The 27,421-nt window shown below is 45.0% G+C and overlaps 1 protein-coding gene across 28 annotated transcripts in view; it reads right to left on the bottom strand.

Annotated features, from left to right (window-relative positions):
- The window catches only part of NRXN3 (neurexin 3), a 1,417,823-nt gene that overhangs the window by 1,004,951 nt on the left and 385,451 nt on the right, over window positions 1–27,421 (bottom strand). For all 28 annotated transcript variants that reach the window (XM_065593434.1, XM_065593444.1, XM_065593437.1 and 25 more), the window contains exon 6: window positions 21,451–21,612. In XM_065593434.1, the coding sequence (XP_065449506.1) occupies window positions 21,451–21,612 (162 nt within the window). The remainder of the gene's footprint in view (window positions 1–21,450; window positions 21,613–27,421) is intronic.

The raw sequence follows: 27,421 nt of genomic DNA, 5'->3' as shown, positions 1-27,421 counted from the left end.
CCAGGCCAGCATCAAACCTCAAGATTTCTCCATATTACACCAAAAGATCTCATTGGAAATCTAACCATTCCCATGCATTTCAGAGGGAACATTAGTCACCACAAATTCTCTTTCCCAATCTGGAAGATTTACCCTGATCAAAGTTCAAAAATGAGCAGCAAACTTTTCCCCACATCTGCTCTGGGTTACTGAGTTCTGGGCTTGAAACCTACCAAAGCACTTCTCAGAGTGGAAAATGAACATTGGCAGCCAGCTGAGAAGTGTAGCAGAACAGGGCAGACCTGATCAGCCTTTTAAAATCACTGGCTCTATTCCCTGCTGCTACTGCCGCCTGATGATGGGGAGTGCATGCAAAAGCAGGATGTCTGCTTCACTCCTGTCCCAGCCAAGGCAGCATACTATCTCTGGCTGGCATCTCACTGCCTTCAGCTGTGGTGAAAGTGGGATTCTCAAGGACAAGCACTCCAGCCAGGACATTCTGCCAAGGTTAGCATTTCGAGCTGAGGAAATGGCCCTCTCTATTTTCCTCAGCGAGAGAGAGGGAGAGCATATACCCCCCCATTATCCCAAAGCCCGCAGGTGCCAGCAATCCGAATAAACGTAGAGCAATTAACAGAATTAACACAGCTTTAAATAGCTTGGCTCACCAGATGCTGACTCCTAGCAGGGTTCTATAAAACGTAAAGTTATTACAGATTAAACCATTAATCATCTGTTCGGAGACTCGCTCTGGATGCAAAACCCATTCCAATTAAAATGGCTAATAATCAAAAAGGGAGGCATGGTTTTAATGGGCTCAATTATGCCATCCTCAAGCCCCATTTTACATGCCAGTATTCTTTCCCACCTCTTCCCTAAATCTGCAATTCTCCCCCTTCTCCAGTCTAGCATTACTATAGTGAGGGGATGCTCCTGGGACCAAGTGCTGCCCTGCTGGAAAGCAGGCTCAGAGCTTCCTTGCAGCAAGTGGGGTACTAGAGCTGTGCCAGAAACTTGAAGGCCCATAGGGAGAGTGTCGGGGCATGGAGGGAGTATGATCATGCAAATACACCCACTCATGCAACAGACATAGGCACATGAATGCTGCACCTTGTCTAAGGGTGTAGCAATGCTATAGTCACCAGTACCATGCTCCCCAGTCGCCCTAGAGATGCTACACCAACTTGTGACTTTGGCAGGCATAAGGACCCCATCCACTGCTGCTCTGCCCGTAGGCTACAATACTATCACTGCCCTCTACTGGATGGAATTATGACTGCTCAATTGTGTGTCAGACCCCATGTTGCTAACAGCTAACTGAGGCTCTCCTTCAGCTTAAGCGCTAAAGACCTGTGTGTGCAAAGCAGGAGAATCTGAGTTTTTCCCCCCTCTGACGTGAAGGCCCCAGTGGCTGTGATATGCAGTACAGTGACACTCATGAAATTCCTAGGATCCCATGAATTAATTGCAATACTAATCTTCCATAGTTACTTTTCCTAGGGGATTCCAGCTCAAAGGGTGCAAAGTCCAGATATAAGCTCTTCTGGGCAGGAGCCATATCTTCGCATATGTCTGCACAGTGTCCAGCACAATCTAACTGGGGCCTCTGGGTGCTACAGTAATACAAAGATGTAATCACAATAATATTGCAGATTCCAAGGCAGATTCTCCACAGAGCTCTGGAGTGATACTACTTTAAGATATGCTACAATCTCCAAAAGAACAGATGAATAATACCCAGGGACCTAGAGACATGAACAGTGAGATTTGACATGAGTAAACATAACTAATTCAGTTTGGGGGAGAGAACAATCCAAACCACAGAGATTCAGTGGGAGAGAGACCTGGAAAGTACAAATGACAAAACAGATCCAGGAATTAGATTAGGAAAGAAATTAGAGGTCAAATTGTGATGCAACATGATAGCCAAACAAAATGATTTTGCGGTGCACGCTAAGAGTCACTGCATCAACAGCCAGAGAAGAAACCCTTCTTTCCTATCCAGTACGTATGGTTGAGGTGAAACCACACCAAGAATACTGTGTTCAATCCTAGGTTCTTGGGTATCAAAATGATATCATCAAACTGGAGAGCAATCAGACAAAAGAAAGAAAAATTATCAAGAAGGTAAAGAAATGCTCTGTGGTCCTGAGATTAGATTAGTATGAAAGTATACAAAGGGCACTTTAAACAACATCAGGAAAAAATTCCAACAATGACCCTTCCTCTTGGTATACGTTTACAGACATTTCCAAAAGTAGCTAGAAAGAGGGTGGCCATCTTCACCTAGAGTAACCTTCAAAGGAAAGTTTTTGGGTATGTCTACACCAGGGGTCAGCAACCTCTGGCATGCAGCTTGCCAGGGTAAGCACCCTGGCGGGCTGGGCCAGTTTGTTTACCTGCCGCATCTGCAGGTTCGGTTGATCATGGCTCCCATTGGCCGCGGTTCGCTGCTCCAGGCCAATGGGGGCTGTGGGAAGTGGCGCGGGCTGAGGGATGTGCTGGCCGCGGCTTCCCGCCGCCCCTCACTTTTGACCTAGACTTTTTTTAGCCCATTTCAGTCCATTTCTTATTCCCACACCATTATTTCCTTTAATAGTATATTCAATTGAACTTAGCAACTAAGTACTCAATCCAGGCAAAGAGGCAGAAAGGAGAACACTTACTTTCTTCATTAGCTGTCAGCAGAGGCCTCTTAAAAGCTGCTCTGAGCAGGAGGAATTAAGAGCAGAGGGCATTAGGTTTAGCTGAGCTTCATGCACACATGGGTGGATAAGGGCAAGATATGCAGGATAAGGCAAAATATGCAGGACTCTTTCCCATGGCAACTTCCATAAGTATCGCCATTCCTGCATTGATAGCTTAGAACTTTCCAATGTGAATCCATCATTATTCAGTGTCCTGATTTAATTTCTTTGTCCTTTGAAAAGAGCAGGATTTGAGCATGTAGGTGTGTCAAGACATCTAGGGTATTGTTGCTATATATCCCCCGCCTTCTGATCTGAACTAAAAACAATGCTCCTGTAACCCCAAAGCATAGGCCATATTTTCTGTTCTCCTTTACAGTTTCTAAACATGCCAGCTGAGTACAGGTTTTGGATCCTGCTAGGAGAACATGTTCCTCCTACAGCAGTTCCACAGTTGGATAAGTTCTCACTTCCTCAAAATCAGCACGTCTCTGAGGTGCAGACGCTCACCAGGAGTGGGAGTCCCACTCACTGTATTTCATGCTGGAGGAAGGGCGAGTCCACTTCTGATGCTCTTGCTGCCAATTAAGCATGGAATAGTAGATTAAGGCAGGATTCTTAGAGCCCCAGGATCCAAATCCACAGGAGGCCCCCATGCTGGGGGAATACGGCACAATGATCCACTCCTTGTGGTGTGGGAGCATTAGCTCACATCATAAGCCTATTGGCCTCATGGGTGGACAAACTGCTCCAGCCCCAGTTTTATCTACCTGAGAGCAAACACTAATCAGGAAGCTCTGGAAAGACTGGGCGTTCTTCTGCCTCAGGGGAGACTACAAGAAGACAGTACCTAGACTCCCTTGCACACGAGCTGGAAGGAGGAGCCATCTAGACCCCTACGCCATGTATAGACAATTCTATTCCATCAAAGATGGAGAGAAAGGGTGGCCTGTTCTTGAAGGCTGCTTCTGTGTGCAGCTATTCTGAAGTTCTTGGGTGGTAGAGGAATATTACACAAACCGTATTCTCCTGACTCCTGTGTGAGAGACTAGCTGTGTTCTCTAAACAGTGTTTGAGCCTGAGACCTGGCAGTCATAGGAAGCACCAGTAAATATCCCACCATGGAAACAGCTCACTCTTGACTTCCTGGTCTCTCCCGTATGGCAGGGTGGGCGAAAAGCACAAGACCAAGAGAACAAGTTCGATATCTCAGTGGCACAGTCTGGTCTGAGTCTAGCAGCAATCCCTACTGCCCAAACAGGTGAACTACTTCTTTGATTCCTACCCATCAGCTCAGCAGTGGCAATAGGACCAAAAAAAGTCTAACACTTTCTATCATATCAGCTTTGTGGCTCTGTTAATCTTTTTTGTTCTTTACTGTGTGTATCTAATGCATCCTCTTTTCCTTTATTTTGAGTTCCTTGCTCTCTGGTATGTATTGCCACATAAGGTATCCTTTTCAGGTCCATTCTTGAGACATGTCTAAACCATCACGGCTGTCTTACTGGAAACTTCTAGAACAGTATTATTTCTTGTCCTGTTTTCTTATCTCTTCATTTTTTATTTTCTTCAGTTTTAAATTCTGAGTATGTCTCTCAACCATTTCATTTCTGCAGGCAAGGCTATAAGGAACTGTAGGACTAGAACACAGGGCTGCAGAGACAGAGACAGCTGACAGCCCCACAATGCCACTGGGAGCAGGGCCAGCTCCAGCCACCAGCCTGGCAAACAGGTGCTTGGGGCGGCCGCTCCGGAGAGGGGCGGCATGTCCAGCTATTTGGTGGCAATTCAGCGGACGGTCCCTCACTCCCGCTCAGAGCGAAGGACCTCCCGCCAAATTGCCGCCGCAGATCGCGATCGCGGCTTTTTTTTTTTTTTTTGGTTGCTTGTGGCGGCCAAAACCCTGGAGCCGGCCTTGACTGGGAGACCATGTAGAGCTAGCTCCTAGGACTGCTGTGGAGATTAGGTGTTGGAGGAAATACTGCCCATAGAGTTGAGTGACAGAACCCTGCAGCCCTCTGATTGGCCCATGCACACTATTTAACCTGGACGGTGCCTCAGAAAGTTGCCTGGGAAATTACACAGATGTCTGGCCTGCTGTGACTTCAGACTACACCTTGCTTTCTGATCTTCTGTCTCTGACTCTGACCCTTGCCTCTTTATTTCAGCCTGGTATTACCTCTGCTCTCTGGACTCTGACCACGGCCTGACTCTGACACTGACTCTTTCTTATTGATCCCAGCTGAAGTGATTATTCTGCTCCCTGCTTGTTGACTACCACCTAGTGGCTGTCCTTGACTTGTGGACACCAGCCCCAGTGTGACTGTTAGGCCAGGCTGCTTATGTCCAGTCCCATATCTTCCATTTGTCAGCTTTCTTTGTACTTGGGCATTCAGACCTGTACAGTAGTATCTGCATGACAATTGTCTCATATGCTGATTTTTGTTTATATTGAAACAGATCTTGCAGAGTTTTCCAAAAGCAGTAGGAGCTACTCTAATACTTCTTTTAATGTCATCCTCACAATTCCCATTTCTCAATGCTATTCTTCCAAGATACGCACATTTTTCCCACTTCTTCTAATTCTTTGTCTCCAACTTTCATCTTTACCTCCTCCTCCTGTCTTCCATTTGCCATAGTTTTTGCTTTCACACTGATCTTTGGTTTGAATTTGCTGCTTTCCTGGTCTATCTTGTCAGTTATTGTCTGTAAATCTTCCTTGGTCAATGCTATGAGGTCAATATTGTCTAGCAATCTAAGGTTTTTCACTGTTTCCGCACATAACATAACTCCGCTTGTTTCATCTTTCAGTGCTACAGCCATTACTGCTTCTAGTCCCAAGCTGAACAAATACAGATATCAGAGAAGTGCACAGAACACAACTGAATCTGTTACAACAGTTTTATAGACCTCAAACAGGCTTTTGACAGCATTTGGCAGAAAGGGTTATTGCAAGTCTTGACACTGTATGGCAAACCCAAGAAACTAATCAAGCGGATACAAGACATTTTCAGCAATTCGAGGAGTGTGGATAGAGAAGACAAGAAGCTCACAGAATGGTTCAGGATGACCACAGGAGTGAAACAAGTATGCACACTATTGCCAGATTTGTTCATAGAGGAGAACAGCAGGATGCTAATTAGACTACATTTCAAACCCCTGTCATTTATATGGTATGTGTTACTGTCACCACCCACGTTCTTGTTTCAGAAACTCATTCAGACGCAACTAGATACATAAAGTATCTCTCTATGCATTTATACCATATTCATCCTTGCATATGCAAACCCTCGTAATAACACTTAGGGCCAGCTTGTACAAAGGTATTCAGATACCTAAAGATGCAGATAAATGCCTAATGGGACTTTCAAAAGGGTCTCAGCAGGTTAGGCGCCTAACTCCCAGGAGAGGCGATTTGAAAATCTAAGTAGGTTCCTATCTGCATCTTTAGACACCAAAATACCTTTTTAAACATCTGGTCCTTAATATTATTATGGCACTTTATACCTTGATATCTGAACGCAATTTACAAATGGAGAAACTGTGGCAGGGGCAAGTTAAGTGACTTGCCTAGGGTCACAGTGCTATTCTTTGGCGGAGCTGAGATTAGAACCAATGTTTCCAGATGAGAAGGTTACTCGCCCTGTGCAGTAACAGAGGTTTTTCAAGATGTATGTCCTTGTGGGTGCTCCCCTGTAGGTGCAGCAGAGCCCCCTGCACCTGGGATTGGAGATCTTCATCACCAGTGCCTATCGGACCACACATGTGCACTTCCCCCTCTCATGCTGTGAGAGGACGTATGTATAATGCTGTGCGGCCGACTGTCCCCAGTTCCTTCTCTCTGAAGCAGAGGGGAGGAGGGCGGGTAGTGGAGCACCCATAGAGACACACTTCTCGAAGATGGAGTGTGACTGATGAATATGCCTTGCGTCCAAATAAGTCTAGGGGCATTTCCAATCTCTGTATGGATGGCTAGAACAGAATTGGTATTGACGGCCTTTCTCTTGCAGTGCATTGATCACCAGAGAATTTGGGGGAGGGTGTGAGAATAGAAATTCTGCATCTTTTGCCGGAACATAGTATTTTTTGTCAGCATGTTTTCAAGTTGGAGGATGGACACCGGGGTCTGCCAGAGCACTCATTGATCAGTAATATGATCTTGGAGGAAGAGGATGTGTGGAGGATATCAAGCAGCTTATGCTGCTGGTCCTTGACTTCCTCCAAAGGAATCTGCAGGGAGAATGCAATCCTACAGAATAAATCTTGAAAATGTCTGGAGTCGTTGGCAGTTTTAGTGGGTGGAGGCATGATAGCCTCATCATGGGAGGAGGAGGAAAAAATCTAATGTTGGTGGAGCTTCCCTCTCATGTTGTTCCACCTCCGTCAGTATCGGTGGGGGTTCTGCCTCCGAAGGGCAAGAGACTAATGTAGGTTTCTGGCTTTGCTGCCTGGGAAGTTTCTCGGATTGTGCCCTGTACATGGCCCAAGAGTCCAAATATGGCCAGTGTGGAGGGAGTGGAACATGTGGTTGCATCCATGGTGGTCCATACCAAGATTGTGGATCGGATGTACATTGTGCATAGTGAGGATGAATAGGTGGCATTTGTTTGGCAGACAAGGGAGTGATGGAGCCCTCCTCCTCCTCTTCTTCCTCCTCATCACTGGGGAAGGGAGGTGCCATCCTCAGGGGAGAAAGGGAGGAGTGTTGTGAATCTGGAGAGGAGGTTACAAGTGCGGGGAGGTCACATCAAAGGAGAGGTGACTCAGCAGTGTCTGATACCAGCAGGCGTTTAGGGTATCAAAAGTCTTGTGGAGGGGGGAAAAGCATCATCAGTGCTGACGTACAACGCAGTACCAAAGGAGGGATATATTCCTCCAAAGTGTCAGTACATGGGGCCAGAGACTTGGCCAGTGAATCATAGAATATCAGGGTTGGAAGGGACCTCAAGAGGTCATCTAGTCCAACCCCCTGCTCAAAGCAGGACCAATCCCCAGACAGATTTTTACCCCAGTTCCCTAAATGGCCCCCTCAAGGATTGAACTCACAAACCTCGGTTTAGCAGGCCAATGCTCAAACCACTGAGCATCCCTCCCTCCAAAACCAGTGCTAATGGATTTGATGGTGCCAAGAGCTTGCTCAGTGCCACGGGTTTTGCCAGTGTTGTAGTTCCTGCAATCAACTTGTCTCAATCTCCAGAGCTGAGAGAGAAAGTGCTGGGGGCTGAAGGTCTGCCCGGTTAGGGATTTTAGAGCATTTCTTCATTCCGGGATTTGGATGGGCCCTGGAGCTATGTCCCCTGTCAGATGCTGTTGAGACAAATGACCTCACAGGGGATGGTATTCTGGTGGGCTGGGCCTCAAAGTGTGAGGATGGAGCCTGTTTCTTCTTCTCCGAGCAAGAAAGGGACGACTTTCTCTTCGAGGGACAAGGGGAGTGAGAATCGGTCGATGACTTGGCAGAATGTGAGGGCCTCACGGGGGAAGAGCTGGGCCTGGATCTGATGCAGGTTGCAGTGATTTCTCTGTGAGAAGTTTTAAGTGAATGCCCCTGTCTTTTCTGGCTCTGGTTGTCAGGCCGTGGCAGTGGAACACTTTTGTGGGATATGCCCCTCTCCCAGACAGCGAATATACTGTGGGTGGCCATCCGTTACTGGGAAAGTGGCCCAGCAAAAGAAGCACCTCTTAAACTTGGGGGATCCAGGCATAAGGTGAGGAAAAAAAGCTTCCCGGTTAGGAAGGGTGAGAAGCAGGGAAAATGAAACCTAAGCTATGAAATAACTGTAATGGTAAAGTAGAAACAAAAAACGGAGGGGGTTTTGGTTTTTTTTTTAGAATAGAAGAAAAGGAGAAGGAGAAAATATTAACTACACTACAACTAACAGGTAACTACTGAAGAAACAGGAGAAGTCAGATTCTGTCCCAGACAAAAGGTGGTAGAGAAGGAACTGGGGGTGGTCAGACTGTACAGCACTATATGTACGTCCCACTCACAGCGTGAGAGGGTGGAGGTGCGCATGTGTGCTCTGCCAGGCACTGCTGATGAACATCTCTGATCCCAGGTGCAGGGGGCACTGCCACATCTATAGGGACATCACTATAGGCAGCACCCATACCGACATCACTCAAAGGAGAATCTAAAGCTTTGTACAGGACTGTTTAAAAAATGAAAAACTACTTTTGAATCAAAACGAAAACTTTTTGCAGAAATTTCTCAGTTTGGTTACATTTTTTGTTGGAAAAATTAAAATAAAAAAGAACTTCAGTAAAAATATTGGTTATTCAGTAAAAAATAAATCAGTTCTGATCTTTTTCCAAAGGCAATTTGGGTGCTGTACTGTAGGGAGCGACAGAGAGGCAGGTGGTGCTAGAAGAGTGAACGGCGCAAGGAGGAGAGCACAGACAAACCAAGTTGTTGAGGATGAATTTGTGGCGGGGGTTAAACAGCAATTTTGAGCTGGCCCCTGAAATTAATCCTTACTGGAGGATGGGAATGATGTGATGGAGTTTGTATATGCTGGAGTATGGGAGAGCTCAGACTTGTGGAGACCAAAGAGAACGGAGACTCTATCTTTGATTTCCTGCTCTCTCACTCAGCTGCGCCAGCAGAGGAGATGGCTTACCAAGCAGGGAAGCTCATTTATCCCCAAAAGAGGAGAGAAGAGGGCATTTTACACCAGTCAATAGTGCCTCCTCTGGTCAGTTAAAATGCATGGTGGATGTAATCCACACACACACACACACACACACACACACACACACACAGTGCGACACCTTCTGACAGTGACGCTGGAACATTTTTAATAGTGGGGGTGCTGAGAGCCAGCCCCCTTACTCCTGTCCACCCCGTCGCTGAGGCCAGGAGCAAAGCCCCGGGCGCAGGGTATCAGCAGACTCTGGGAACGGGGCAGCAGCCAGGACCCCTGGCGTGGGGCCGGCAGCCGGGACCCCAGAAACAGGGTGGCAGCAGAGCTGGGTGCAGGGCCGGGAGCCCGGGAGTGCTGCAGCACCCCCCGCACCCTTAATTCCTGCACCTATGCTTTCTGATGTCTGTCTTTCACTCTCTCAAGATGGCAGGAATGAGGCAGAGATGTCAGGCGTAAAGCAAGGAAATGTTGGGCTGCTGCAAGTAGAGAAGGAAATTCCCCTGTGAAAAAAGGTGTAGGGACTTTCAGAAACAGCTACCATCATCCAAAGGAAGATGAGCCCTTGAAGCACTGCATAGTCGTCTTCCACATTATTGATGGTACAGGCCCTGCCTGTGGGAAAGCAGTAAGCCCCAGTGTGTAGGGACCTGGAGCAGGAGTCAGGAGACCTGTATTCTATTCCTTGCTCCACCACTGATCTCTTGTGTGACCTTGCCAAGTCATATCACCACTAATCCCCATCTTACAGATGGTGAAACTGAGGCAAGTGATGCCCATCGTCTTTTGTAATACACACTTTGGTTGGTATTTTTCAAAGAAGCCTAATACTCTTAGGCTTCTTTGAAAATCCCAGGCTTTGAGCCCTACAGATGAAGAGCCCTATGGATGAGCTAAGTAATTATTATTCATTAGGCTTTAAATGCAGGTGCTCCTGGATAAAGGGTTGCCATGTGTCCCACTCAGCGCCCTCAGACTTTGGATGCAAAAGAAGTACTGCCATCTGCTCCGTCATTGAGCACCAGGACAGAGAAAGGAATTTCACAGATGCTCCGCAAACATTCTCCAAAATCATCAGAGATACTTATGTCAGGCTGGCTCAGACATTTTCAGTTGGCATTTCCTGAAACGATACTTTCACCTGGATGTTCCCATTCCAGGAAAAGCCGATTGACTAGAGCTTGGGAAGTGGGGAGGGTAAAGAGAAGCAGCCCAACAGGAAGGATAATAAAGAGGAACAAGATCAGACAGATACACAGACTTGTAGTGTGACTTGGAGCCAGAAATTTCTGAGTTCTAATGGTGGCCCCACCTCTGAGTCACTTATGTGGCCTCAGACACACCATTTTCTTTTCTATATATCACCAAAAAAATCTTAGAATGGAATTATTTTAGCATGTGATGCTTCTCCCCCTACATGCTTCATCTCCTTAGATGCCAGTAACAGAGCTCACCTCAGCCCCTCTGTTCTCCCTCCAGGGATAACAACTTTTAACAACTATGTCCGGCCCCTTCTTTCCACCACAGCCACCACCACCTTCTCCTTCAAAGCCACCCCTTCTGGAAATCCTTTCAGTTCTCCTTACTAATTATCTCCACACCTTCTCTTGCCCGAACAGTTGGCAGATTTCTGCCTTATGTGCTACAGGTCAATTTATTATTAATATTAACTATTCCTATAGCCATAGTATCCAGAAGTCCCAATCAGGATTGAAGCCTCATTGTGCTGGGTGCTGTACAAACACACAAGACACAATGCCAGCCTCACAAAGCATACAGTCATAAGGTGCATCAGTAGAACCATCAAGGGTGGCAGAGAACTGGAATAACAAACCACGCTGCAGGTCAAGATTGAGATGCATCGGCAGAGTTTTATGTAGGGCCCAGGACTCAGAATAACAGGAAGAGCTGCAACTCAAAGCTTAGAGGCATCAGGGCTGTGTGCCTGTTCTGGACAGCAATAGCAAGGGATGTAACAAATTAAGGAAAAGGCATGTCTCTAGGATGAGGAATTATACACAGCTTGTGCCCATGCTATGCCTGCCTCTGTCCAGTACTGTTAGCCTCTCACTTTCTTTTTTGAACATTAAACTCACTTACATTTAAAATCAATTACAAAAATAAACAAACAGACCAATCCAGATGCAACAGAGCAGTGAGAGCAGTGGTGTCAGACCAATATTTATGTGCAATTAATGCTGTTCATGTCCTAAGCACTTCTGCAGAGCATAAATGAAATTTCACCAGCTAAGGAATTCGGTCTCATCTCCCCTTATGGATTCTTGGGGTGCTGTTAAACTGCTGCTCTGGGACTTGGGCTCCCACATGCTTTCCAGCTGTCTGGCTTTCTGTGGATAGCATCCCATGATCCTAGCAACATTCTCCCTTTGTCCTCTTCATCCTCAGGCTGACTTCTTCTGTCCCTCTCCCCACCCCCCACACTTCTCTTTATACCTATGTCCTCAGGCCTTCTCTTTCTATCTGTGTCCTCAAGCCTTTTATTTTTCTTCCTCCGCAGCCCATACTCTGTCCAGAAAAGTCCAACTCAAACAGAAGCAATGCCCTCATTAACACAAATGGCCCTGTGCCTGCAAAAAGACCTATCTTGCATGCAGCATCATGGCTATGAGCCCAAAAACTAAGCACATGCACAGTCTCTTAAAACTCTGGCTCTTAGTGGCTATATAACAGAGAGAGGTGTACTGAGTTCCTTTGAGTCTTTCTCAGTCATATTCCACAGATACATCCCATCACAGCCAGAAGAGGTATGACTTGTGCAACCTGGAAGTATTTTTGTCTCTGCAAAATATTTCTCCCTTACCACACAACATCCTACCCATATCCAAATGTGACTGTTTCTATAAATGTGTTAGAGCTAATCAAAATTTTCCAAAATTCAGCTTTTTGATAGAATTTTGATGGAAACAAAGTTGAGGAGTTCATGAAATTGTGTTTTCCATTGTCAACCAGCTATCCCGTCTTAGGTTTTTCTACACCATCTGTTTCTGTAGTATATATGCACCCGCTACCCCCCAAGTAAATTTGATCTGCATGAAGGATCCCTAATGGAATCCATGGAGTCTTTCCCTCTTCTCCCTTCCCTGGTTATAGGAGGTTAGAATAAGAAAATTTAAAATCCAACCTTTCCTTTGTGCCACCATGGCTAAAATTCTCATCCAGGCTCTCTTCATCTACTGTTTTGATTATTGCAATCTCCTCCTCCAGCCTTCCTGGTGTCCACCTCATGCCCTTCCAATCTGTTCAAATGCTGTTTCCATCATCTTCCTTGCCCTTCCTTCCTCTGATCATATCACCATCCTCTTTGAATGCCAGCAATGGCTTCCCTTTTTTCACCATATACAGTTCAAGCTCCTTGTCCTCAACTTCAGGGTCCTTCACAGTTCTTCCTCTCCCTACTTGTCTATTCATCATCTCTTATTACATCACCCCCACTGCACCCTCCATTCTGCCAGTAAGGCCTGCTTTGTCCAGTGCTCCCACATCTGCCTCTGCACCTTCTTCCACAAAACTCCTTATGTCTGGAACACCTCCCTTGAACTGACCTGTAAGGTCACTACCTTCTCCCCCTGATAACACCACTTGAAGACTCACTCATATCTGTTAAGGCTGAAAATCCAGAAAACTTGATTTTATGCAAATAATTCAGTACCTCAATTTACATATTTGATGCATATGCACACTTTGTTTGCATATTTGCTTTTATTTTCAATTTAAGTAGTAGTTTTTCTTTTGCACTCCTGCTCCCTCATTCCAGTATCAGTTGCTCCACTACAGTGATAGCTAGGCTATAGAAGTCAGTAACAATAGTTTAGTAGACATTTGGGTGTCTTTAAGTTCTAGTGAAACTGAATAGAAAAATAAAAACGTAAGTTCAGCACTTAGGTTTATGATTTAAAAGATATTGCTGACAACCTGATGGGACTCCTCCAATCAGAGCCGCAGCAGCCATTAGAGGAGGGGGTGTGAGGAGCGTAGAGACTATGGTGAGTATGGGAAATGCTCTGTCTCAACCAAATCAAGGAAAAGGCTATGTTAATTCCACTAATCATGGACATCCCAGCCTGGCTTCCTCGGCAGAGACTCTCTCTGTTTCCAACCCATCTCAGGGCTGGGGTCACAGAAGCCATATTCAGGTCCAGCCCTGCTAATGCTGCCCACATTGCCGGCACTTCCCCCATCTCACAACCAGTCACCGCTCCATGTGAAAGCCCTTCCCAGCCACAGGCAGGGAGAATGAGGCACTCTACCCCCACACAGCGTATGGTCTCCATGATTTGCTGTCTGACCAGAAGTGGGGATGAGATGCTCTAACCACAAATACAGTTTATGGCAGAAGCAACCTAGCTGAGGCCCTAGCGTTTAAGAGCATGTGCAGAGTGCCTCACCCCCACTTCCCATTTAAGTTGTCTTGTTTCCTTGGGAGATTCAGCCTCTCAATAGGGTGCCCATGGGAGGGCACAGGGAGAGCGGGAGGCAGACCTCTGCTACAACACCGACAAGGGATTAGCATGAAGCCTGGCTGGGCTGAGGGGTGCTGGGGCTGGGTGGTGTTTACTATTCACTAACTATCGCGGTGTAGCCCCCTGCATCTCTGGGAATATCTTGCTCCTCAGAGAGGTATTGCATTGTAGGTGCTTATCCAGAGAAAGGAGCACTCTGCCCCAGCCATGGTGTTCTCTGAATGGGGAAACATTTGCTTTTTTGTAGCCTGTTGCTACTCCCTTTCAGCAGTGCGGGGGAGGGGGACAGAGCAAGAAGAGTTCTTTCTTCTCTGCCAGGGGTGGCTCTGGCTTTTTTGACACCCCGAGCACGGCTGTCAGTCTGCCTTTGGCGGCGCGCCTGCAGGAAGTCCCCAGTCCTGCAGATTCGGCGGCATGCCTGCGGGATGTCCGCCGGTCCCACGGCTTCAGCGTACCTGCCGCCAAATTGTGCTTGACTTTGATCCACTTTTCCAGTCCATGGAAGCATTGCCTGGTATATTGCAAGAGAACCATCCAACCATCAAACAAAGAGCACCTTTCCAACTCCTGTGGGGAGGTGAAGTGGACTGCCTGCTGCGACCTGACCAGCATGTCCCTGTTCCTTAACACTCAAACTCCCCTGCATCGGCACTTTGGTGGTACCCAATGTTATTTAGTTATTTAGATTCAGAGAATCACATAGGCGCTGACTCCATGGGTGCTGAGCACCCACTGGGAAAAATGGTGGGTGCTGAGCACCCACTGGCAGCCCCCCCCCACCAACTCCTCCCCCCCCAGTGCCTGCCACCCGCCGTTGATCAGCTGTTTCGCAGCGTGCAGGAGGTCCTGGCGGGGAGGAGCGAGGGTGGGGCACCCTTGGGAGAGGGGGGGGCAGAATGGGTGGGAAGAGGTGGGGCGGGGATGGAGCGGGGGCAGGAAGAGGCAGAGTGGGGTGGCTTGGGGGAAGGGGTAGAGTGGGGATGGGACCTGGGGTACAGCCGGGGGGTCAAGCAGCCACTAGCACATTAGAAAGTTGGTGCCTCTGAAAGGAAAGCTTAGGAACTGGATTTTGCTTTATGCAGAGCTCAGAAAGCCTGAACGTCAGATAGGCTGTCTGTGTTAGACTGTGTGTTTCTAGGATGCACTCAGCTTGCTGTGTCATTTGGTCTGGAGTCCCGCAATTATTTAAGACTACTCTTTATCCATTAACTGCAATTTACTGTCAGACCTATCTACCAGCACTGGATCTGTAGAAAAGTAGAACATTCAGAACTGTAGAGAGGCATGGTGGGTGAGGTAATATCTTTTACTGGACCAACTCCTGTTGGTGAGAGAGACAAGCTTTTGAGCTACACAGACCTCTTCTTCAGGTCTGGAAAAGGTACTCCAAGTGTCACAGCTAAATACAAGGTGAACAGATTTCTTAGCATAGTTACAAACACCAGAGTTACAAATTGACCGGTCTACTGCACACATGGGCATAGTTTGGGTAAGTAGGCAGAGCATTGCCCCCCCAAACAGAGGCAAGGAGTGCGGAGTCATGCGGGGTTATGTGCCAGTGCCCCACCCCTGATTTCTGTGAGCCCAGAGCTGCCCAGGGCTTGCTCTGCTCAGCCTGCCACATTTCCAGCTCACTCAGCCCCTCTCCCTGCAAGCTGAGTCTGGGAGGAGCAGAGGGTGAGGGACAGAGCCACTTCTTCTGCTAGGTGCGGGAGCGTGGCTGATCCAGCTCCTTGCCTCTGCAGCTGCACACTGCCTCCTGGAACCTAGTGCCAGTTTCCTTCCCCTTGTATGTGTGCTGAGCGCCTCACATGGCCACCATCCTGTTTCCTGTACAATGGTGAGTGTCAATGGTGGGCCAGGGCAAGGGGTGCGGGGTGGGGCAGGGGAAATGGGGAAAGGGTGGTGAGTTAGGGTTAGCATTTTTCTGCTGCATAGTAAAGTTTCAAAGCTATATTAATATCTCTTCACTTCACATTGAATGGTCCCTTAGAATATGTGCTAACTATGCTAAACTATCTATTCCAGGGGTCGGCAACCTTTCAGAAGTGGTGTACCGAGTCTTCATTTATTCACTCTAATTTAAGGTTTCACGTGCCAGTAATACATTTTAACGTTTTAGAAGGTCTCTTTCTATAAGTCTATAACACTGGTCTACAATTTTTGAGAAGTCGTCTGCTTCAGAGATAAAATGTGCTATTTATTATGTATTTTGATGTGCTGAATTCAAATATGACAATTAAAACAACTGATTGGCTATTGTTTCTAAGATATTTAAGTTTTTACATTTTATGTCTATGTATATTGTGTAGATAGTAGAGTTTTAATCATAAATTGTAAACCTAGGTCTTTTCATGTGTTTATGGTTGCTTTACATGATAATATTTCACCTGTCCTGTTTACGTAACACTTTAAAAATCAGCAAAAGGGTTATATACATAAAATTTATTATGAAACAAAAGGCAAAAAACTATTATGTACATAGTTTAGTCCTATTCAGTGTCTACTCGGCGCTTCTTGGCTTCTCTCTTGTATTTATTAAATGGAGCATCTCTTGTCACTGTCCAGCAATAGTCTACAAGCATTGATGGGCTCCATTTGCCCTGATAGCGTTTCTCCATTGTTGCAATGTTCTGGTGAAATCGCTCGCTGTGCTCGTCGCTCACTGCTCCGCAGTTCGGTGGAAAAAAATCTAGATGAGAGAGCAAAAAATGTTTCTTTAGTGACATGTTGCAACCAAGGCTTTTGGATGCCTTGAGGAGGTTTTCCACCAACAACCTGTAGTTGTCTGCCTTGTTGTTTCCGAGAAAATTTATTGTCACTAACTGGAAGGCTTTCCATGCCGTCTTTTCCTTGCCACGCAGTGCATGGTCAAATGCATCATCTCGAAGAAGTTCATGAATCTGAGGACCAACAAAGACACCTTCCTTTATCTTAGCTTCACTTAACCTTGGAAATTTTCCACGGAGGTACTTGAGAGCTGCTTGTGTTTTGTCAATGGCCTTGACAAAGTTCTTCATCAGACCCAGCTTGATGTGTAAGGGTGGTAACAAAATCTTCCTTGATTCAACAAGTAGTGGATGCTGAACACTTTTCCTCCCAGGCTCCAATGACTGTCGGAGTGGCCAATCTTTCTTGATGTAGTGGGAATCTCTTGCACGACTATCCCATTCGCAGAGAAAACAGCAGTACTTTGTGTATCCAGTCTGCAGACCAAGCAAGAGAGCAACAACCTTCAAATCGCCACAAAGCTGCCACTGATGTTGGTCATAGTTTATGCACCTCAAAAGTTGTTTCATGTTGTCATAGGTTTCCTTCATATGGACTGCATGACCAACTGGAATTGATGGCAAAACATTGCCATTATGCAATAAAACAGCTTTAAGACTCGTCTTCGATGAATCAATGAACAGTCTCCACTCATCTGGATCGTGAATGATGTTGAGGGCTGCCATCACACCATCGATGTTGTTGCAGGCTACAAGATCACCTTCCATGAAGAAGAATGGGACAAGATCCTTTTGACGGTCACGGAACAGGGAAATCCTAACATCACCTGCCAGGAGATTCCACTGCTGTAGTCTGGAGCCCAACAGCTCTGCCTTACTCTTGGGTAGTTCCAAATCCCTGACAAGGTCATTCAGTTCACTTTGTGTTATGAGGTGTGGTTCAGAGGAGGAGGATGGGAGAAAATGTGGGTCCTGTGGCATTGATGGTTCAGGACCAGAAGTTTCATCCTCTTCCTCGTCTGACTCAAGTGAGAATGATTCTGGTGCATCAGGAATCGGCAGTCCTTCTCTGTGGGGTACTGGGCGTATAGCTGATGGAATGTTTGGATAATGCACAGTCCACTTTTTCTTCGTTGACACACCTTTCCCAACTGGAGGCACCGTGCAGAAGTAACAATTGCTGGTATGATCTGTTGGCTGTCTCCAAATCATTGGCACTGCAAAAGGCATAGATTTCCTTTTCCTGTTCAACCACTGGCGAAGATTTGTTGCACAAGTGTTGCAACATATGTGTGGGGCCCACCTCCTGTCCTGATCTCCAATTTTGCAGCCAAAATAAAGGTGATAGGCTTTCTTAACCATAGTGGTTAGACTGCGCTTTTGTGATGCAAAAGTCACTTCACCACAAACATAGCAGAAGTTATCTGCACTGTTCACACAAGTACGAGGCATCTCTGCTCACTTTGGCTAAACAGAAATGTGTCCCTTTGCAAAATCAAACACTGACAAATAAGAGAGCACGACACTGTATGATTTCTAGAACTGATATAGGGCAATTTGTTCAGCAGAGTGATGTAAGCTTCATTATGATTGCATCATCCATGACTTCTAGGAATAACATGATGCAATTCATATCATGTATGACGCAATACCAGCTTCAGATTGCATCATTCATTGTTTGCCTAAAAAGCAAGTACTGTCCAAACCCAGTCATAGATTTATTCATATATACAGTCAAAGATGTATTTTAGTCATTTCTGGTTTAAATTGAGATCCCTTCCCTTTATAACTCACTTATCCTCCGCCATTCCCAAGTCAAGGGTCGTATATACTGATCCCCAATAGCATATCTTGAAAACTAGAACCAATCAACAATTTTAAGTATCATTTTCCTTTTCAGTGACCCAGTTTGACTACATTTATTTCAGAAGCATTTTGGCTGTAGAGCACTGTAATATATAACTAAACTATTGTTGTATGTAGAGTAAATACGGTTTTTAAAATGTTTAAGAAGCTTCATTTAAAATTAAATTAAAATGCAGAGCCCCCCGGACCGGTGTCCAGGATCTGGGCATTTTTTGTGAGTGCCACTGAAAATCAGCTCGCGTGCCACCTTCAGCATGCGTGCCATAGGTTGCCTACCCTATTCCATCTTGTATTTAGCTGTGACGCTTGGAATATCTTTCCCAGACCTGCAGAGCTCTGCGTAACTCGAAAGCTTGTCTCTCTCACCAACAGAAGTTGGTCCAGTAAAAGATATAACTTCACCTAGGTTGTCTCTCTAATACCCTAGGACCAACATGGCTACAACAACACTGCTTACAACTTTCAGAACTGTCAGTTGTGTGTGTATGTCCTAGTAAGACCAATGGCACATGGCTGGCTGGGAATGTGAGAGGTGTTAATTGGTAAAGCTGCTTATTTTATAGAGGACTCCCTTTTCTCATGTGTTCCCGCTAACGCCCTGCTGTAGAAATTCTTATTGTTCGTATTCTGGCTGATTCCTGTTCTTAGAACATAGTAGATATTGAAATGCCCTTAGAGTTAGGGTGACATCTTCAGGAGTGCTAGAGGCATTACTGTGTTCACAACTAGACCAAGTTGCCACTAAACAGACTACAAGTCAAAACCAACCCAACCTGTAAGTCCAGGCTGCTCATACATATCTGCTATCACTGCCTAGTAGTAGGGTGACCATACGTCCCATTTTGTCCAGGACAGTCCCTTTTTTAAGCCTTGTCCCAGCCATCCTGAGTTTTTTGGCAAAAGTGGACATTTGTCCCGTTCACCCTTGCCAACCCAAAATGTGGGGTGCGCACCCCTAAAGGAACATGGGGGGGGTGAGGGAGGTGAGCAGCAACACCAGCCCTCCGGGGGGGAGGGGCAGCAGGGTTCAGGCGAGGAGCGACACCAGCCCCATGTGTGGAGCAGGCTGGGCTTGGACGAGAGCCCTGCACAGGGGAGAAGCAGGGCTTGGGCCAGCAGCTCGGGTCAGCCTTGTGTGCAGGGGGAAAGAGGGGCAGGGCTCGGGCCAGTGACATGCACGGAGGAGGATAAGGGGGAAGGGAATGGGCCAGCCCCTGCTCAGGCGGGCAGGACTCGGTTGAATGGCTCAGGCTAGCCCCGCACGGTGTCCTGTTTTCCCTTTGGAAAATATGGTCACCCTACCTAGTAGAATGGGAGTTACAAACATTTCTATAGTAATTGTCTATTTTCTTTTTCTTTTCCATCCCCCTTAGGTTGTTCATCTTCTTAACGAGACAGGTGCTGTCTTCATGTGTGTGTATGGACAGTACATTGTGTGTACTACCAGAACACAAATAACTATATACATACTAATAAAATTGCTGGGGATTTTCTTGTCATTACTTTCTCTGCCCTCTCTGCCAGAATGAAAGTTCAAAAATGAACTCTTCTGCTGTTATTACTGTTATCTTTACAGCACCCACAAGTAAGTTACAATCCTGATGTTCAGAGGTATTAAGCAATGGTAACTCCCATTGACTTCAGTTGGAGGTATGGTGCTCAGTACCTATGAAAATCGGGCCCTAGGCTCTTCCTAGTAAAGACAAAGATGTGGTGCCTGCCACAGACAGGTTACATTCTCATGCAGCAGGGGCATTTTTATTTTCTGTATAAGATTCAATCCAGACCAGATCCCTGTTTCCAACAACCAATACACATCTCCTTCAGCTGATTGAGAAGATTAAGGCAGACAGCAGTTCCAACACCTTGAGGAGGCATCATTCAGGTCAAGAGCCCAACACACTTAAGACAACATAAAACTTCTTGAGGATAGCCTGTCTGACACTGCACGTGCCCCGTTTGTGAGATGGCAGAGTTGTTAGGCAATTACAGACGAGCATGTGACCTAACATGGTCAGTTCCATGATTTCTGCAAGAAAACCCACCACTGCCTCTCCTTTGAGCCCTCTGCTGATACCTGTAATGTCCAAAGACAGAGGGCTGAAAATAAAACCAGACATACTACAACAAGCATACAAGAAACCCATCCACAACACTTCACATTGCACAGTAGCACAGGGACTCTAGTTACCGGCAAGCCTTATTATGAACATTCTAAGAAGTTGTCAAGGGCAGTTGGTTCAAAATCTATGTCTTTTAGCAGACAGCCTTCAACAAAGTGACAGGCACATTGATACACAGGGTCAAGAAACCATCGGCAGGAAGGCCTTTTGCAATGGTTTCCATTAAAAAATCAACATAAACCAACAGTTACTACAGGGTGCTGGAACAACTGCAGCAATTCCTATTCCAAGCAATTCCTATTCCAAGCATAGAGAAATAACTGTACATGTTCAGATCCTTCTGTGTAGAAGACTGTTGGCAAGTGCTGACTTTTTAATGATCAACACTAGAGTGACATAAGCACCAGTCATCCTATTTGACCTGTAACGTTGTATTTCTTTATTTCTTATTACTGTCGCTTTAGACTTTACAGAGGAGTAGGACAAGGAGTAGTAACAAAAAAAAGAGTAGTCACTTAACAAGGACACTGAATTTTCTGATGACTGTGATTTTCTTTTTCCACCACAGAAAATGCTAGTTAGCAATGGAAGGTCATTTACCTTATTTTTCTGGATATTATCCCAATGTCCACATATGTTTACCACTGCTCTCAAATGGCTGACAACCTACAGAAAATAACTGCCTTACTGACACAGATAGCTATTGGAAATCTTTTTGTAGCTCAAGCAACAGAGGCCTGTTTTTTTAGAACCCAGGATTCTGTCACTAATGCTGTGTGTCTGGTTGACAGCTATGTTTGTCTGTGTGTGCGATCACAGGGCTATTGCAATGTCAGGGTACGATTCAGAACCTGTGAGAGACATTCAGGGTGTAACGAAGGGCAGGAAACAGAACATTTGGGGGGAACAAAAACCAAAAAGCAGTTGTCAAAGAAGAAAATTACCTCTTTGAGGCAGCCCATGAAGTTGTTGCTGACCGGTGACCCAGGTAAATCTGCTGTACTTGGGCTCCCTCCTACATAGAAGAAGTCATCTGAACCCAGCATGGTGTAATCCTCTTGTGTGTAGCCCGTGGTAGTGAGGATTCCATCCACAGATATTGTCACCTGTTCAAGGGATATAACGGACAAAAAAAAAAAAATTCCCAGCAATGACCTTCCAGTTCTGAGAAGGGCAAGTCACCTCCCCTATGTTTTATATCACTTTTATTAAGGTTTTGGTGAGGTTTGGTTTTTTTAGAGCAGCCAAGTTCCATTTTCTGGTCTGCTTTGCCCACGACAGAAGCACTCCAGCTTCTACTCAACCCTGTTTTGTTACCTTATTGCTCCCAAGCCAAGCAGGCGTTCCATCCGTCAAGAGGCTCTCCACTAAATCAGGCTAGAAAATGGAACTGTCCTCAGAAGAGATTGTTCGTCTTAGCTGATTTTATGATTAATTAGTATTTATATTAATGATTATTGTTAGTTACAGTTGTTAGTAAAAAAACACTACTGAAGTCAAAGTTGATATTTTTGTTTTTTTATTTTATTTGTTATTTGCTCACGGCACACTGACAATCATGCATTCGGGGAGGGATGGAGGGAAAGGATCTCACTTTCAATACATTATGGATGTGCATGCCATGGACCTAAGGAGACACACGCCCGCCACCCACCACCGCAAAATCAAAGAAAGGAACAAATTAAATTTAAAAGCGCTGGCTGAATCATAACCAACATAATCATAATATGAAAGGAAGAAATTAACAAAAACGAATAAAATAAAATCAACCACACACCAGCAAGTGTGAGAGGAGCAGAGAAGAGAAAGAGAGAAAATGCAAAGCGTGCACACACCGCACTTTGACAGGCCCATGCCAATAAGATCTAGAGCCCGTAAATAAAGAGAGAAAGAGAGAAAGAGAAAGAAAATCTATTTCACACTTGCATGCAATCATCAAAAATGAAAGACCAAACAGAAAACAAGATAATCATAAACAAAACAAAAAAGACCCAAAAAAATCCCAAACCCCAAAACACATGGAGGGTGAAGGGGGGAACGGAGTGGGGAGGAGGGAAAGGAGGAAGTGAAAGTGATGTGAATTTTGTTTAAAGGTTGTTAGTGGTTAGAAGGGGATATGGAGGAAAAAAGATAGAGGCCAATAGGAGAGGGACAGTCACCAGGCGTGGACATGCCATGCAGAATGTGTAGTGAAACAAACAACCGGCTGAGCTCCTTTCGGCCATGGCAGGTGGAAAGTCAAAGAAAGAGAGAGAGAGAGAGATGGGGAGAAGTGGGAAGAAAGAGGACAGCTGGCCAATTTGCCTACAACAGCCGTTGCCACAACAAAAGGATGAGAGAAAAAGAGAGCCTTCACCACACAAACTAGAGGCCCTGCAATGGTTCTGAGCTAAAAACCTTCGGAAAGTCAAAAGCAAAACAAAAAAACAAACAAACAAAAAAGAGAGAAAGAAAGCTAAACTAAAAAGCAAAAGAGAGAAAAAAAACCCTTCAGAGTGAAAAACAAAAAGGGAAGTGAAGAAACCAATGAAAGAAATTACCAAACCCCATTTCCAGAACAGTTGTGTTTGTTTTTGTTGTTTTGTTTTTTTCTTAAAGAAAATATTTAAAAAAAAAGAGGAAAAAAAAAGGTGTTCACAGTGAAATCAAAAGAAAATCAAAAGAGGAAGTAAATATAAAGGTGAGGGGGGGAAAAAGGGGAGTAAAGGGAGGAAAAGGCGGGTAACACACGGCAAACCCAAAAAAAGAGACAATAAGAATGATATCTACCAGACAATGTAGTTTGTTTACCATAGCGTGTCCAATGCCTGAGTGCTTTGCGGAAAAGGGGGAAGAAAGGAAATTAAAAAATCGTGAACAGAACGATTGTTAATTAAAATAACTAAAAGCAAAGATGAGTCGTTAGGGTGTTAGTACATTAGTTGGTTAGTAAAAATGACACATTGCATGAATGATCTAGTGTTAGTCTTTCAAAAAAAGGCGTGGGGCGCCTGACACACACAGAGTGAGAGAGAGGACAATATGACCAGGACTCTACGGGAAACCATGCCTTCTAGACTGTAAAGAGGAAGGGAACTGCCTATTCTCCCTGCCTCCAACCCATATATATTTTAGTACCACTCATCCAGAACTGGATTAAAATTGTGCAATACTTACTTTTCAAAAGCTCAACAGGGTGTATTCCCCACCAACTATCCTTTCCCAAATACACACACCACCCACTCCCTTCAAGAGAGACCCCCAGCAAAGTATTTCCTCCCAGCCACCCCAATCCCTCTTTCCCTGCCTCTCCTCTAAGCTCTGCTATCCTCAAGTATTGCGGAATTATCCTAAGCAAGGAACAATCTCCCTTGCCTGGAAGTTGTTGGCTGAGGATGAGCCCAAAGCCCTGGGGTTCTCCTTCCAGTCCCTTTATTTGCAGATTTCTTTAGAACAGGTGAATTCATGACTCTCAGGAAAGACATACAAAACACATGTGGTTGGATTGCCAATGTCCACCTGTAGCTCACCTGTGTCACCTGGGGTGCAGGAGTTAAACCCACTTTATCGATGAAGAAATTGCCTGTGTCAGACATTTGAGGTGGCAGGGGAAAAAGGTTGAAAGTATTTAGCATGTCTCTTGTTGTCTCTAAGACTACGTCTCCATTACTAGATGGCCCCATCCTACGAAAGTCTCAGGCTGCAGGCTTGGCCTCCACTACCCAACTAAGTGCTGGTAATGGAATAAAGCTAAGGGGAACCAGATCACACAGTTATCAGTAAAACCAGGTTGGTTTAACGAAACCTTGGGGTTGTTTTTAAATTTCCTCTAGAGTCATGTGGAAGCCAAGCAGGTTATCTGTACACATGTTTACAACTGAGGAACCCAAGGCCCCTGTGATGGAATCTCTTAGTTGTTAATGAGCAGGTGCAGCCAGTGGAGACTTCATGGCCCAGGATCTAGTGCTCCATTCTGATCCAAACAGGCAAAAACAGATCCAAAAATGCACACAATGGGAGCTGTCCTGCCTCCTGCTACTGACTTCCACAACATTTTTGAGATTGATTGGATTGATTTAGGAGGCTGATTTGCTTGGAGGAAATTGTGTAGAATTGCAACACAATGTCATTATGTCCCAATTCCATTTTATTTGTCCTAAGGCCTGGTCTACACTGGGGGGGGGGGAATCGATCTAAGATACGCAACTTCAGCTATGAGAATAGTGTAGCTGAAGTCGACGTATCTTAGATCGACTTAGAATCACTTACTTCGCATTCTCGTGGCGCGGGATCGACGGCCGCCACTCCCCCGTCGACTTTGCTTCCGCCTCTCGCCGAGCTGGAGTTCAGCAGTCGACGGGAGAGCGATTGGGGATCGATTTATCGCATCTACACTAAACATGATAAATCGATCCCCGATAGATTGATCGCTACCCGATCTGGCGGGTAGTGTAGACGTACCCTTAGAGAATGAATGATAATAATACTTTGCACTTAGTGCCTTCTCTCCAAGGATCTCAAACTACTTTGAAACCTTCATCAAAGAAGTGTCATATCAACCTGTGTGACAGAGCAGTATTATTGGCTCCATTTTACAGATGAGGAAACTGAGGCAGAGACAGGGAATGAGACTTGCCCAAGGTCACACAGTGACTCAGTGGCAGAGGTGCAGATAAAACCCAGAAATTCTCACTCCCAGTCTCCTGTTCTGCCCTCTAGACCACACTTCCCCCCATGTTCTGAAAGTGCTGGTGAAAGATAGCTACAATCCTGTCCCTGCTACACATTTCCCAAAAGACAAAACCAGAGATCTGTGTTAACTATAATAGAAAGCAGATAAATAAAAAAATTTACATTGACATTAGCTCAATTCCGAGTTCATGGTCTCTCTCTCTCTCTGAAGAGATTAACTACTGTGTTAAGTATCAGAGGGGTAGCCTTGTTAGTCTGAATCTGTAAAAAAGCAACAGAGGGTCCTGTGGCACTTTTAAGACTAACAGAAGTATTGGGAGCATAAGCTTTCGTGGGTAAGAACCTCACTTCTTCAGATGCAAGTGAAGTGTCTTGCATCTGAAGAAGTGAGGTTCTTACCCATGAAAGCTTATGCTCCCAATACTTCTGTTAGTCTTAAAGGTGCCACAGGACCCTCTGTTGCTTTCTACTGTGTTAGTCGCTTGATCTAAGAAAACAAAGGACTTGATACTGTCATAGCTTAGCTACAAAACATGTATTGACCAATCAAAAGTATTGGGCAAAGCCTTCCACATATATGGGAAATTCTGATCTAATTCCCAGGAACATGGTCAAAAAATTATGTTAAAAATGGCATAATTTAAGATGTGGATTATATTATTAGATTTTCCTAAATCTCATTTTAAAAAAATAACTTTAAATGCTTTTTGGCAAATGTATTTTCCCCCAATGTAAATATTTTCAGTGAAAAATGAGGAGGCAATGGAGTTTCTTATAAAATCTAAGTGCCCAGAATAACTCTTTTGTGTCCCTTTTCACTAGCAGGGCTGTAAATATGGGCATGGTTCAGAACCAGCAAAGGCTCTTCCACCTGCCTTCTCTATACTAAAAAACTATATTATACCATTATTCTATGCACATATATACTCTGGAGGTGATGGGGAGCAGATGATATATTGCATGTAAAAATATACACTACGTCCTTTATATCACCTTCCATCAGAAGATCTTAAATCACTTCATACACATCAGTGAATTAAGACTCACAACCCACCTATGTGATGGGTAAGTACTATTATTGCTGTCTTTTACAGATGGGGACATTGAAGGAAAGAGAAAGCAAGTGACATGCCCAGGAAATCAGTGGCAAAAGCAGGAATAGAACTCAGATCCCCTAAGTCCTACCCCAATGCTTTTACCACAAGGCACTCCTCCTCTGTTTTATTATGGCACAAGACCATGGTATGATGAAGGTGTATAGCGGCCATAACCAATTCTGGCCCCTGCACCTTGAATGTGATAATACCTCTCTATCCCTCATGGCAGATATTAATTCATTTTAAATCATTCCATTGTTGAATTGTTTTTATTCTGCAGTCTAGACAGATTCTAGGAGTCCTCAATTCCCAGTGAAGTCAATAGAAATTAAGAGCACTCAGCACCTTGCATGACCGGGCCTCTAATCACCTCTGCTTTGTTTTTTTTGTTTTTTAAGAGTTTGGTCTCCTTGATTGTTTGAAAAAGAATCCAACAGCCCAGCTATAACATCCCAGCTACTAGGCAATCAAGCAGTATCCTCTCAGAATTCAGGACCAAACAATAATGTTGTGAACAGACAAAACAGGATGTATAGAGTATAATGTAAAATGCCAGGTGCTGCCTCACCTATTTTCTTTTAGTGGCGGAGAACATGCTGCTGCTCTAACCCATGCCAAAAAGCCCTAGTGTTATTTGTATTCATCTCTGTACTCAGAAAATAAAAGATATCAGCTAGAAAGGGATTTTTTTAAAAGAGAGAGTCCCATTTATAATCCCAACTGCCAACCCTCCCTATCACCACTTCCTCAAGATCTAAACCAGCTCTGGCAAGCAGCACGGATGCATTTTGCTCTGGGTGCTGTTTGACGTTGAAAACTGATTTCCCAGAAAAATAAAAAGTACCATTAGCTAAAATGGCCTATAAACCAGAAAAAAAATATTCATAGAGCATCCATTCTGAAAACATCTACAAATAAATAAAATGGAACCGATAAATAAAGTGATATATTCAGACCGTTCCAGACTGACAGCCCTCAGACAGTTGCTGTATCTCCCTCTACTGGACCGATGGGAATATTTTAATGAAACAGGATCGTTAAGGCCCATCCACTGCATAAGAAATTAAATTTATATCTTTGTGTGAAGTAGTAGAACTAGACAAATTTTGACTTCAGTGATAACCCTGCTGTCGCATGTAATTTAGAA

This window comes from Chrysemys picta, chromosome 4 (assembly GCF_011386835.1).
Source record: "Chrysemys picta bellii isolate R12L10 chromosome 4, ASM1138683v2, whole genome shotgun sequence".
NCBI classification, from domain to species: Eukaryota; Metazoa; Chordata; order Testudines; family Emydidae; genus Chrysemys; species Chrysemys picta.
This window is presented reverse-complemented; position numbering and strand designations above follow the sequence as displayed.